Below are 14026 nucleotides of genomic sequence, written 5' to 3' on the forward strand. Positions count from 1 at the left end.
CCCCCCCCCCCCCCCCGACTCATTCACATTAAGGGGTCAGGACGCTCCGAGCCGGCGATAAACTTACTCCTCCAGTATCTGTCTCTTATACACATCTCGATCGGTCCGGACTGAAATATCTCAATAACTGTTGGATGGATTGCCATTAAATGTTGTTTCCCGATATATTGATGATCCTCTGACTTCTCGTGTAACACACTCATCAGGTCAAACTTTTAATGCGTCCAGTACTTTGGTTTGCGACATAATACGTGCAGAACTAATGGCATTCCTATCAGCCTCTGCTGTACTTGCATTTGGTGCTAATTGGCAAATGTCAGAGATGTGTATAAGAGACAGTCTTCTCTCCCTCCGGCTGCTTCTTGATGGAAATAAACAGGAAAGTGGATGTTAATGAACTGCAGCCGCACGCTGATCGATCGGTCCGGACTGAAATATCTCAACGACCGTTTGATGGATTATAATGAAAGTTTGGTGAATGAATCCTAATGACATCACGATCCCCTGATTAAACCAGGGTGACCTGATTGTCCCTGCAGCGCCACCATCAGGTCAAAATCTCAGTTTGTTTAATACTTTATAGTTTTTGACCAAATACCTGCAACAGTAAAAAACTTTCCCATAAACCTCAGCTGCACTCGGTGGTTTTAGTCAATGTTGACTTTAGGCTCCGACCGACTTTCCACTCTACCTTCACATGTGACAAATCAAACATAAAAGATCTATTTATTTATCTGACATAATAAACTTAAACATAATATAATTATATATTGTTTAAAAAAACAACTGACACATAAAGTACAACAATAGAAATATATTATTAAAAAATCCTGTGATAATATTGTATTGTTAAAAATGCAAATATCAGTGAAATAAGAAGTTTTTAATTCTATTAATAAACAGCCATTAAATATTTATTGTGGGATCACCAGGAGACAAAAACATACCAGGGCTGAAAAAATAATATTTTACTTCGTTTCATTCAAAATTCAATTCATCTGGAACAAAGAGTCAAAAGTTTAAAACAAGTAGAAACAACTGGATTTTCATGGAGCGTCTTTCATGCAGTGACGTTCAGTGGATCATGGCATCAACAAAAGTGAGTGTAGGCCTGTGATTGGTGCTTCTCTGCCATGATGTGAGGTCACAGCAACAAGTGCCTTGAAGTTCAGTTCATGAACAACCACCTGAATGTGTCAGAAAACACACCCCTGACTGTGTGTGTGTGTGTGTGTGTGTGTGTCATGTTTTCCAGAGCCTGCAGAGCGGTGCGATGGAGGATGGGAAGCCGGTGTGGGCGCCCCACCCAGCGGACGGGTTCCAGCTGGGCACCATAGTGGACATCGGAGCCGACAGCCTCACCATCGAGCCTCTCAAACAGAGGGGAAAGGTGAGCGAGCGGCGGCGGCGTCACAGATCCAGCAGCTGGATCTCTTCACACGTCTCGTTGGAGAAACACAAACCGTCAGTCACACTGATGTCGAGTGTAAAATGGGAGAATTGAGTTGTGGAGACATTTGTTCCATCATTACCGCGTCAACACAGAGTTATTTCATGTTGTTTTTCCACCTTCATCCCCGACAAATCAGCTTTTCACAATAGCACAATTGTACCCATGAGCCTCGGCGGCTGTTGCTGCGGCGACGATGTCGGCCAGGAGCATGACATTAGAGTTAAAGTGTGCAGAGAGCTGATGTGTTTCTGTGACAGAGACTCCTGGTAAATGTTTCAGCTGAATGTCGTATCTGAAACAGTTCATTAGTCTGTGTAGTCGACTCAAAGTATCCCACAATGCACTCTTTTTGTAACGTTTATATTTATGATATTTTGATGCACTTTTCATCCAGGAAGTAGAAATGAGGTGAATAACCTTTAATCACGGTTCTGGCTGTTGTTTGTCTTGTGTTTGAGAGGGAGAGAAGACGGAGATATTCTGTAGAAGTATTTCAGCCAGATCACATTCTTCAATCAATATATATTACAGGCTAAAGCTTTAGTACATTATCGTCTAATGTGAACGTCTTTGGAAAGATTTAGCTCGACCTGACCTTCGTTCACCTGCCGCTTAGATGTGAAGTGAGTTTCCAGGTGTTGGGGCCGTGATTTAATGCGTCACTTATCCTCAGGAGGAAAAGGCCTGAGTTCCTGAAGCAGTGAAAGCATCACTCACTGTGTGACTCACCTGCAGACGCTGCGGTTTACAGCCGGCAGGTGTAATGTGCTGGAGTGCCGAGTCGATCAGAGCTGCCTGACGTCGAGTGGCTCCCGTTCACCGTTAATTCACTCTCCCCGCCGGATCAGCTGCCGCGTCGCCCTCTGAGAGGCTTTTAGTGTCACAGAGAGAGCCCGTCACCGTGGTAACCCATAAAGCTATGCGTCCGCAGTGGTAATCTCTCCCCCGGAAGGCCTCTGAGACTGAGTGTTCACTTTCAAACAGCCTCCTCGCTAATTTCTGTTTACTGTCAGTCTATAAAACACAGGCCTGTCACCGGCTAATGGGAACACAGATCTCAGTGTGAGTGTGTGTGTGTGTGTGTGTGTGTGTGTGTGTGTGTGTGTGTGTGTGTGTGTGTGTGTGTGTGGAACATTTATTGTGGAAAACTGTTTTTACAAGGTTTTTTGTTGTTGTTTTTAAACAAAAACAGATGTAAAAGTTTCATGTGCTGCTCAGTTTTCTTAAATCTTATAATTTTAATCAAAAGTCTTATTCTCCAACTCAAACGTTGACCATTCAACCGTCTAATTGAACAAATAATCATCAGATTCATTGAAATTAGAGATAATCCTTAGTTGCGGCGCAGAAGTATCGCAGCTCGACGATCAGCAGTTTCACATCAGTTATTGCGCAATGATGTGATTTTATGACCCGCCTCCTCGACGCTTCGCCACCACCATCCTCCGTATCCAGGGGCGTTCACTCCACCTGGATACTGATACTGTGACTCTGATCTTTGCACCTCATTCAAATGACGCTGTATAAAGTTAACACGGCCTGTTGGAACTTAAAGGGCCACTCCACACAAACCACGTCTGATAATGGAGTACACAGTACAGTACTCATATGGTGCCTTTATCCAAAATGCTTTACAGTCGGCCTCTCACACACACACACACACACACACACACACACACACACACACACACACACTGATGGCATGCAGGACAACATGTGGTGAGCCTCTCCGCTCTTCAGATCTCTTGTTCTCTGATGTGAGCTCATGTGCGACACGTGTTCTGCTCTGTACAACAGTGTTTATCCTCTGCAGTACATTAGTATGAGCTGGAACAGACACTCGTGATGTTGGATACATAAATTTTTAATGAACAGCATATTGACTGATCCATCGTCATTTAAAAACTTAAACATTTAGATTCATTTCTTAAAAGAATTGTGCCAAGTTACACGGTGAACACGACATTTTGCAGTTGAACAGTCAACTTGTCAGCGCCCTCTGGTGGATAAACGACGTACTCGACACGGCGTGTCATTGGCGTGGTCGGTTTACTGCTCTTAGCTTTGGTTTGTTATTTGTCCTTTACATCAATGTTTCCATTCGTTCTTCATCCGGATATTAAATCGGGTGAAATATTTCCTCAGGGGAAAAATCGATTTGAAGCCGCGACGCTGAGATTCCTGAGGGTTTCAAATTGACGTCACATGAAACTTTTCACGCCTTCAGATCTGATTTTGCATCTTGAATCTGTGGCAGTTTAGATCTGAACGGATAGAAGTGATTTGCTGGAGCCTTTTTGTTGGTCACGTGATCAGAGAGTTTTGCACTCCAAGGAGTTTCCTGGGAGGACGGTTCAGTTCAGGGTAATAATGGTCTTTGTTGGTTGCTGCTGTTCCACAGAAAAACCCTTCAGATCTGTGTCACATACAAGGAACACGAGGAAAAAAACAAAAACAGTGTAACCGCAGCTTTGGAAACATGGAAACTCGTTCTCCTCAGATCCGTTCTCTGAGCCAGTTTCCGGGCGGCAGCGGAGGCCTGTAACAGTCCGGTGTCAGAACAATGTCCGGTCTGTCCCGCTGCGGCCAGTTTGTGCCAGTGTCTGACGATGTGTTCAGTCGCTGGCAGGCCTCCTGGGATTGGACGTCAGGAGAGAGACGGGGAGCATGATACCCTGTCATACTATCAGTCACAATGGCTCAGTCTTTGTCCTGTACTGTGTGTGTGTGTGTGTGTTTGTGTGTGTGTGTGTGTGTGTCTCTGAGGGGCGTCCGCAGTCTGATCTGCTTCACTGGTGCTGAGGGAGAAAGTGAAGGAGACGAGGCACAAACTGAATGAGAGCTTTAGTTACTTATCCTATAACCCCTGTTCTCTGAGACTCACTCCTTCAGTGAGGAGGCTAGTGCTTCGTGGCTCGGTGGCGTTAGCTCGGGGCGGCCAATGGTGCGTTTGTTGTCAAAGCCTTTTGAAGAGTTTGACTATCCACTGAGAAATTAGCGTTGCTATTTATGTAGCTGACCGGATGTCATCAAACGCACCACCAGTCTCATCAGTAGCTACTCGTTAGCTTCATCCACATTTCCCTCCATATGTCACTGATTATATTTGACGTAAATCGTAAAAAGAAAAACTGTAACCTGACGCAGCTACGTGACGAGACGTAGACGTCGTGTCGCCAAACAGCCAATTAATACAATGATTGTTTATTTACATAGGAGTTGATTTAATATTGAAAACAACACACGACCAGGCTCTGTGGTCGCTTGCAGACAACACTCACTTCAAAACATGATGCTTTAACAGATTTCCTCGCAGACCACCAGGGGTCGCTTGCAGACCGCTCTTTGAGAAACGCTGCTTTAGATGTTTATTATTATTCATCACATAACAACATCAGGAGGCGTCTGATTAGTTCTAAATTCATTCTGCAGCGAGTCATAAAGAAGTATCTGCAGAGACGAGAGGAACAAGGAGTCCGGCGGTGGTGAAAGGGTTAACAGTGTTTAGCTTCTTTTTCTCTCAGATTATTGGCCTCGTGTCACCTCCATTGACCCCCACCTCCACCTCCTCCTCCTCCTCCTCCTCCTCCTCCTGCTGTATTTTCTCCTCCAGTCTTTGGTCCAGTTTGGGCTGAGAATGTGGAACATGCCACCGCTGGAAAGAATGAATCGACTGTACGTCACCTTGGCACGGCGGCGCGGCCTTGGCCCGCTGAAGGCCCGCACTGGCTCTTTAATTGGGCAGATTGAATGGGGCCGGCCTTGCAGAGAGCGAGAGAGAGAGAGAGAGAGAGCAAGAGAGAGAGAGAGACTACAGGAGCTGGCAGTGATTGGCCTACAGATTACAGAAACATGACACCAACACCCCCCACAGGGCTCCTAAACACTGAGGTCACATGCATCCTCATAAACCCTCAACACGCTCGGTTTCAGCCTGAGGAATGTGGAGGTGGAACAATCCGAGTCAAGTCCTGATTCTTGATTCTTCAACCAACAGTCAGATCCTGTCGACATCTTTAACTTTAGACCAAGAAAAGCATCAAACTCTCACACTGAGAACCTGCATCCATCACAGCTGCTTTAAAATCACTCGGACTCTCATCAAGAGAGTTGCAGATTATTTTTCTTTCAAGGGACTGATCAAGTATTTGTCTTATCGTTGCAGCTCTAATGTGTAGTTCCACCGCAGCCTAACTCACCCTGAATATAACAGTATATGGGATCATGCGGTGACTAAGCGGCGTCCTCCAGGGCTGAGACATGAAGCCGGCACTGAAGTCATCAAACACACTGATGTTGAATAGATGCTGAAACGACGGAGGGATTGATTGTGACAAAGTACAAAGTAGCATCAAATGAAAATACTCAAGTAAAAGTACAAGTACCTGAAAATTCACACAAGTCAAATACTTTTATCTTTTCTTGTCTTTGGAATAAAATCTTCCATCACCTGTTTAGCGAGTTGACTGGATGGTTAATAATGCAGAGTGGCGGCTCCCTTCACTCTGATCCTGTTTCCTCCTGCTCGCAAATAATTCATCAGGCCTCGAGTCTCCAGCAGCTGCAGCAGCTGTTTTCAGCCTCTGGAAAGTTGTTTTTTAAACAAAACTCAAACTTAAAATAATGTTTGAACAGAAAGAATTAAACTTCTAAAAAATGGAAAAGAATTAAAAGACAAAAACCTACAAAATAACTGAACTGAACAAGAGTTTTTCTATTTTAAATTTTTATCCTTTTCAAATTTAATACGAAGTTTAAGCAACATTTAACTCGAAGCAGTGACGAACATGAAGGAGTTAAATCATCAGTTACATATTCAAATTCACATCGTGATTCTGTTCTTCAGTTCTAATAAGGCTGGTCAGATAATCAGCGAATTAAATTCACAAGAAAAATAATAAAGGAGCTATTTGTAAGTTTCGCTATTGCTAATTAGCTAACGTAGCATTAGCATTAAATGATTCATATTTCTTTTCTTTTTTTTTTTTTTTTTCCAGACATTTTTGGCTCCAATCAACCAAGTCTTCCCTGCAGAGGACGACGTCAACAAACATGTGGAGGACAACTGTAAGTTTGTTTGTTTTACCATCATTTACCTTCTAATGTTTCTTGACTCTTTCCCACTGATTCATGCCGGTTAAGTGTGACTCATTACATATACTGTAGATATTAGACATAAACTCCTATAAATCCCCATCTGTCAGTTTAAAGCCTCAGATAGAAACATGAACGTCACAGTTTAAGTTGCTTCGTCCTCGAGAGACGTCGCTCTGAACAAATCCAAAGTTTTCTGCATTTAGTCAGAATAAATCCACTGTTCGTTGCTGTAGCAGAAAAATTCTCCACTAACAGCTGATAAATCATAAGCAGACCTTTATTTTGATTCCTTACTTCCATTTTTTCTCAATATTGAAGTTTCATTAACAGCTATCTTTATTTTCTACCTGGAGATAAAACTGCACATTTCTCTAAATCAGTGTTAATCACATAGACGAGTTTTTGGTGCCGTTAGGTCAGACTGGTTTTACAGTAAAGTGTCTTCAAGCAGCTCGTGTGTTTCCTTCATTGCTCCTTGTTTTTGTCCCGTTTGTGTCTCTCAGGTTCTTTGATGTACTTGAATGAAGCCACTCTGCTCAACAACGTCCGTGTGAGATACAGCAAAGACAAGATTTATGTAAGTGTTGACGTGAGGAAGTGAAGCTAATGAAGCTGCTGAAACACTCGTACTGTCCACACTTACTGCACGTTCAGAAAGTTCTGCACGTCTCCATGTCTGGACCCAAACACAGATGTCTGCTTCCCCTGTTGTCACCGCTTACTGAACCAGAAGTACAATTAAGAGCATGTAACACACACACACACACACACACACACAGACATACACACACACACACACACTCACACACGCACACACACACACACACACACGCATGCACGCACACATACTCTGCAACATGCAAAACCGGTCTTCTGCACGTTCACTTACAGTCACATAGCTCACACCCACATACTGTAGATAATAGAGATGATAATGTAATGACTGTAGTGAAGAGTGTCTGCAAAGATCAATATCAAATCATTTTATTTAAAGATCCCGTCGATCAGATCCTCCTCACATTAATGTACACGTCACAAGGACTAACCTTTACCAGGACTTACCTTAACCAGGACTAACCTAAACCACTAACCTTAACCAGGACTAACCTAAACCACTAACCTTAACCAGGACTAACCTAAACCAGGACTAACCTTAACCAGGACTAACCTAAACCACTAACCTTAACCAGGACTAACCTAAACCAGGACTAATCTTAACCAGGACTAACCTTAACCAGGACTAACCTAAACCAGGACTAACCTAAACCACTAACCTTAACCAGGACTAACCTTAACCAGGACTAACCTAAACCATGACTAACCTAAACCATGACTAACCTTAACCAGGACTAACCTTGACCAGGACTAACCTAAACCACTAACCTTAACCAGGACTAACCTAAACCAGGACTAACCTAGACCAGGACTAACCATAACCAGGACTAACCTAAACCACTAACCTAAACCAGGACTAACCTAAACCAGGACTAACCTAAACCACTAACCTAAACCAGGACTAACCTAAACCAGGACTAACCTAAACCAGGACTAACCTAAACCAGGACTCAACCCTCAAACAGATCTGAGGGTGAAAGGAAACCAGGCAGAATGTTCTTAAAATAAACTCTCTCCACAGATTTCATCATTATCTAAAAAGGTTCCCGTGTCCAGACAAGATGTCCTCACTCCGTAAAAATGTCCCGCCTTCTTAAAATACACAATATTCTCCAAAGAGTCACTTTGCAAAAAATCTAAATGTTCTCAGTCTCTAAATGTGTCCCTCAGAAAACATCCTTGTTTTCCAAAATGTCCAGACTTTGTAAATTGTCCTGATTTTCCAAAGAATGTTCTCACTTTTTAAAAATGTTCAGATTTATTCTAAATGTCTCTGTCATGGTCTAAAGCTGAAATCTGTCCTCAGTCGTCTTCCTCTGAAGAGAAGCGGCTGATGTCGGCTGTGGGTCAGACTTAGTGGACACTGACATCTAGTGGCTGAAGCAGGAACTTCTCTCTCTCTCTGCTTTCATAAAGACGTCAAAGTTCAGTTTTTATTGAAACTGTTCAGGGAGGATTTTATGGACTTTTTACTGGATGTAGTTAGTTGTGATGTGGTGTTATATATTAATCTAGGATTTAGTTTGTGCTCTTTAATATAAATGTGGCGGATAAAATATTAGAAGCCTCCAATAAGAGTTTCAACAAAACTGAACATCATGAAGGAGGATTTATTGCAGCACTGTTGTATTAGCTTTAGCTAGGTGTTCCTAATAAAGTGGTGAATATAATAGGATCCTGTGATTCCTCCCAACTGTGCGAGTTAATGAGTCTCGTCTGTGAAGCCACTGAGCAGCACACAAAGCTTTATGAGACACTGAGCTTCAACAGATGGTGGATTTAGACAAAAGATATTTGATGCCTTCCTGCTGTGGGATTCTGGGAAATGTAGGAAAGTCCATGATGCAGGTTTAAAAGTAGAAAATAAATGTTTTTTGTGGCTGCTGCAGATCGTAGGTTTTATCAGCTGATGAATGTTGTTCCTAAATGATTTCTTCTTCTTCTTCTCCTCCTCCAGACGTTTGTAGCCAACATCCTGATCGCAGTGAACCCGTATTATGACATCCCAAAGCTTTACTCGCCGGAGACCATCAAGCAGTACCGGGGCCGGTCTCTGGGCACGCTGCCGCCGCACGTGTACGCCATCGGTGAGTGAAACGTATCCGCCGTGCTGTGTGGGAGGGGCACTGTGTTATTGATTAGATCATATACGGTAGAAACAGCAGGTTCAGGTTCACTGATCCCGCTGATTGCTTGCTCTTCTTCTTCTACGTTCTCTCGGATGTGTTGTGATCATTTTATTTTGAAGGAAACAAGTGTGTTTTTCTGACTGATAATTTTCACATCTGTTATTTGGCTTCAGACATTTTAAGACTTAATTTCTTCCCCTCTGTCCCTCGAGGAGGTTTAGGGAAAAGAACACAGTTATTAGAAAAATGCAATAAAGTAAAGAAGAACTTTGACAAATACAAAAAAGAAAAAGTTGTGTTCTTTAAGTCTTTTTAACTTTTTGATATTTTAAGTTTTGAATATTTTTACAAATTGAATTAATCTGATGCGACTGTTTAATTCATGCGATTTCATTATCATCATATTACACTGACGGTTTTCTTCAGGTGTTTTCCTCTGTGCAGTATCAGTTCAGTTATAACCAGGCAGCAGTCGGCGCTCAGATTTCCCACAGTCCCCTGAACATCACAGCTTCTGTCTTCCCTCAGACGAACTCATCGCCTTTTATACTGCGGAAGTTTTGTAGTGTAATATCTGCTTGGTTAGCGGCGTCAGGCTACTAACAGCTGTGTGTGTGTGTGTGTGTGTGTGTGTGTGTGTGTGTCAGCTGATAAGGCGTACAGGGACATGAAGGTCCTGAAGATGAGCCAGTCCATCATCGTCTCAGGGGAGTCTGGGGCCGGGAAGACAGAGAACACCAAGTTTGTGCTCAGGTGAGGAAGAGGAGGAGGAGGAGGATGAGGAAGAGGCTGCACCTGTTACATCACAGAGAGAAAGTGTTGTTAATGACTCTCTGAATGTAATCTGAGGCAGACGACCACGAGGAGATGGTTCCACTTTTGTTGAGACAGAAAAACACTTGAAATATAATCCAACAACGTCTCAAAGTCATCAGCTCTGTAACTGAAGCATTCTGGGTAAAGAGTGAACTCAGCTGCCCTGTGTGTTTCCAACAGATACCTGACAACCTCGTATGGAACGGGTCAGGACATAGACGAGAGGATAGTGGAAGGTGAGATTCACACTCCCGCTCTTTGCATCAGCTGTTTGTGTTTGTTTGTGACTCCACGTCTCTGTCTCACCCTCTCTCTCTCTCTCCCTCTCCCTCTCTCTCTCCCTCTCCCTCTCTCTCTCTCTCTCTCTCTCTCCCTCTCTCCCTCTCTGTCTCTCTCCCTCTCTCTCTCTCTCTCACCCTCTCTGTCTCACCCTCTCTCTCTCCCTCTCCCTCTCTCCCTCTCTCTCCCTCCCTCTCTCTCTCCCTCTCTCTCTCTCCCGGCAGCCAACCCTTTGCTGGAAGCTTTTGGAAACGCTAAAACCGTGCGGAACAACAACAGCAGTCGCTTCGGGAAGTTTGTGGAGATCCACTTCAATGAGAAGGTAGAAAGCGCCGCGAGTCTCCTGAGCTCAGAGTTACAAACAATGAGACGTTATGAATTAAATATGAAGCCTAATCGCCGTGGTTATTCAGCTTGAACTGTTTGTATTGAGCTTCATATCCACTTAACGTACATCTCTGCGTCATGAATAAGAACTTAGATGCTCACGCAGCAAAAATACAAACAAACAGTAAATGAGTTTTTCTCACTTTTCTCTCCGTGTGTGTTTCTGCATATCTGCTATGAATCAGCACATTTCCTGACAGATCTCACACACACTCCGTCTTTCCCCATTTCCCACTTTATCAACTGCAGTTTTCTGCATTTAAACTGATTTAAAATCTGAATCTCTGTTTTATTTGATCAAGACTTTATCAAACTGTTTATTTTAGTTTATTAATGTATTAAATAGGGACGATGCAATTTAACATAGTTCCAATACAAAGCATGAAACAGAGTTTATAGCTGTGCAGTCTAAACAGAGACAGCAGCACAAATAAAAACAATTATTAACGGGTATTAGTGCGTTTCTGTGGCGTTAACGTTTTGTCTGTGTGTTTGTCGTCAGAACGCCGTGGTCGGCGGCTTCGTGTCTCACTACCTGCTGGAGAAGTCGAGGATCTGCAGACAGAGTCCAGAGGAGAGAAACTACCACATCTTCTACCGACTGTGCGCCGGAGCGTCCGAGGACATCAGGCAGAAGTTTCACCTCAGCTCCCCGGACACGTTCAGGGTACGAGACAAAACATCCTTCAGTTTGTCTCTTTTTGTCCTTTTGGTGGCTCATAAATCCATGTGTGGGATGAATGAATGAATGAATGAATGAATGAAGGAACAGACAGATGGCATCACATTTGGTGCTGGGTGAGATCTGATGTGCAGAAATTAACTTCCAAAAACAACGAGCTCCAGCTCAGATGAAGAGAGAAATAAACCCCAGGATAACTGGAGCCGGGGTCAACCCGACCGGATCCTCACAGATTCACTCATTTCTCCTCACGGCGCTCGCTCGCCGCAGGAAACACAGTTCTCTCTTGTGACGATGATGATGATGCACCATGTTATTGACCCAAAGACCGGGACGTTACATGAGCTGATTAATCTGAATATAATCTGGACTTTACTCACAAACCTTCCAAGAGAAGCAATAAAAAGCCACATGTAAACTCCGTGCTGCAGGGCGGGACTCGCAGCCTTTAAGAGCCCATGGAGCCGTGAAGCGTTATGGACGCCAGATGGCAGCACTGAGCCGTCACTGAGTCCAGCTGTCTCTGGCAACAGATCTGCATTAAAGCTGGAGCCCATCTGGCTGCTGCGCCCCTCGCCGCTCAGCGTCCATCACTGTCGGCGGCGGAGAGAGCAGAGGACGATCACGCCGTCAGGTTTGTTCTCTGTTGAACATGAATCTCTAACCTCCAGTCACAAACAGAAATCCACAGTTACAGTTTATTGATCTTTGGCTGTCTCACCTGTCAGAGTCGTATCCGTGGAAACGCTCTCAGAACTACATGGTGCTAAAGAACCAGAATTAAAAAATATCATTCACAAAAAAAAAAATCATACATGTCGACCTTTGAACCCAACTGATGCAACTTCAGACTCAAAACTCTGTGAAATCTGAGCTGAGAAAATATCAAGAAACTAGAGTTTGACATTTTGGGAAGCGTGTCTTCATGCCAAATATGAAGCAACAACCGGCAGCCAGTTAGCTTAGCTTAGTGTAAAGACTGGAAACAGCTGGAAACAGCTGGAAACATCTGCATCCCAGCACCTCTGAAGCTGAACAACACTTTCTCATAAACCCCACACAGCTAACAGATGTAAGTTACAGATATAATTCCCAACAAGAAAATCTAAAGTCTGTGTCAAAGTGTTCTTCATGTCGCCAGGAATAAAACTCTAGTGGAGAAATACTAAATCACAAATGTACAAAACAGTGCAACACGTTATAAACACAACGCTGACGCAGCACATTCACTTCGTCTCTATAGGTGACGATATCAAACACACAGAGCAACATGATCAAGATAAACTAGAACAGAAAGTAAGACATGATGATGATGATGATGATGATGTACTTCACATCAACACAGTAATGATTAACCGTTATTTCATAATGGATCAATCTGCTGCCGATGTTTTCTGTTAATGGACTAATTGTTTGTTCTGTTAAAAGTCAGAAAATAATGAAAACAATCAAAAAATGATGTTTTAAGTTTAAAACCCTGAAAGTGATCGCTGCACTCTCTCATGCGATAAAGTAAAGCAGCTGATCCGCTCCAGTGAGAAGCTGGATCCAGGTAAATCATTATCAGATAAATTGCAGATTAATTAAAAAATTAATTAGAAAAATTAAAATAAGGAATAATAAAATCTCTAATATCCATCACAAAGAAAAACACAGATGCTTTCAAGTGCCTCATTGTCTGTTTGACCAGATGAGATCTTTGTCTTTGTTCAGTAAAGAGCTGAGTCACTCTCGTCTTCATGTCGGAGCAGAGAACAAAATCTCTTCCTTCTGTTGGCAGCTTCTCAATTCAACGCTCTATTCTCTGGGCTTAAAGTGCCGCCGCTCCTCCGCTGTGCCCCCACCCACCCGGCAGCTTATTACACCTCCCCCGGTCACTGGAGCAGCTTCTAATAGCTTCATATATCTGCAGTTTCCCTGCTGGTGGACAGAGGACTGAGATTCAGTGAGTTCTCTGTCAGCAGCAGACGAGGGTCCGGCTCAGCGGTGATGGACTGACTCTGGGTTTGTGCACCAGAGGAGAGGGATGAGGTGCGTTCAAGTGAGTTCAGGAAGTTTATTAAGATTAATAAAAAAAAATGGCTTTGGTTTAAAGTGACTCACAAAGTTTTAGATAAGAGCTGGAGATAAAAGTCCTCACGTGTCAAAATAAAAGTCCCTTTTAGTTCTGCCCATTGATAATAACAGTGTCAGTAATGCACACAGAGGAGCCCGACCAATCACAGCCCGTCGTGTTTCACCGTCGCACCTGAAGCTCATTCTCATTCCCGACTCATCCTTCCTTTATTCTCTTGATGTCTTGTAAGACGTCCAGGAGGAAAAGCTGAACGCGCCACCGGAGCAGCGCTGTGTGAGAGGCGCTCGGGGGCCTGGGGGGGGGGGGCTATTTTTTTGTAAGAGTTGAGATTGAACAAGCGTCTGCAGAGATGGAAAACAAGGGAACAAAATGTGTCCCATCTGGAATGTGCGGAGGCGACGGAGGAGCTGAATGAGCGCCGCGTCCTCCTCGTGGCTTCTCCTGTAATGAAACTTTTTGTTTATGTCCATCTGCTCGGCCGCAATGCCCCC

At 43.6% G+C, this 14026-nt stretch overlaps 1 protein-coding gene across 6 annotated transcripts in view; it reads left to right on the top strand.

Moving 5' to 3' along the window:
* The window catches only part of myo6a (myosin VIa), a 111171-nt gene that overhangs the window by 19266 nt on the left and 77879 nt on the right, over nt 1–14026 (top strand). For all 6 annotated transcript variants that reach the window (XM_087170430.1, XM_087170428.1, XM_087170431.1 and 3 more), the window contains exons 2-9: nt 1256–1390; nt 6451–6520; nt 7054–7127; nt 9123–9252; nt 9942–10047; nt 10291–10346; nt 10614–10711; nt 11279–11443. In XM_087170430.1, coding sequence (XP_087026556.1) covers nt 1274–1390; nt 6451–6520; nt 7054–7127; nt 9123–9252; nt 9942–10047; nt 10291–10346; nt 10614–10711; nt 11279–11443 — 816 coding nt within the window. In that variant the 5' untranslated portion in view covers nt 1256–1273. The remainder of the gene's footprint in view (nt 1–1255; nt 1391–6450; nt 6521–7053; nt 7128–9122; nt 9253–9941; nt 10048–10290; nt 10347–10613; nt 10712–11278; nt 11444–14026) is intronic.

The sequence above is a fragment of the Seriola lalandi genome, unplaced genomic scaffold, assembly GCF_002814215.2.
Source record: "Seriola lalandi dorsalis isolate HSWRI2012SDOR001 ecotype SW California unplaced genomic scaffold, Sedor1 jcf7180002054947, whole genome shotgun sequence".
In the NCBI taxonomy this organism is placed as follows: domain Eukaryota; kingdom Metazoa; phylum Chordata; class Actinopteri; order Carangiformes; family Carangidae; genus Seriola; species Seriola lalandi.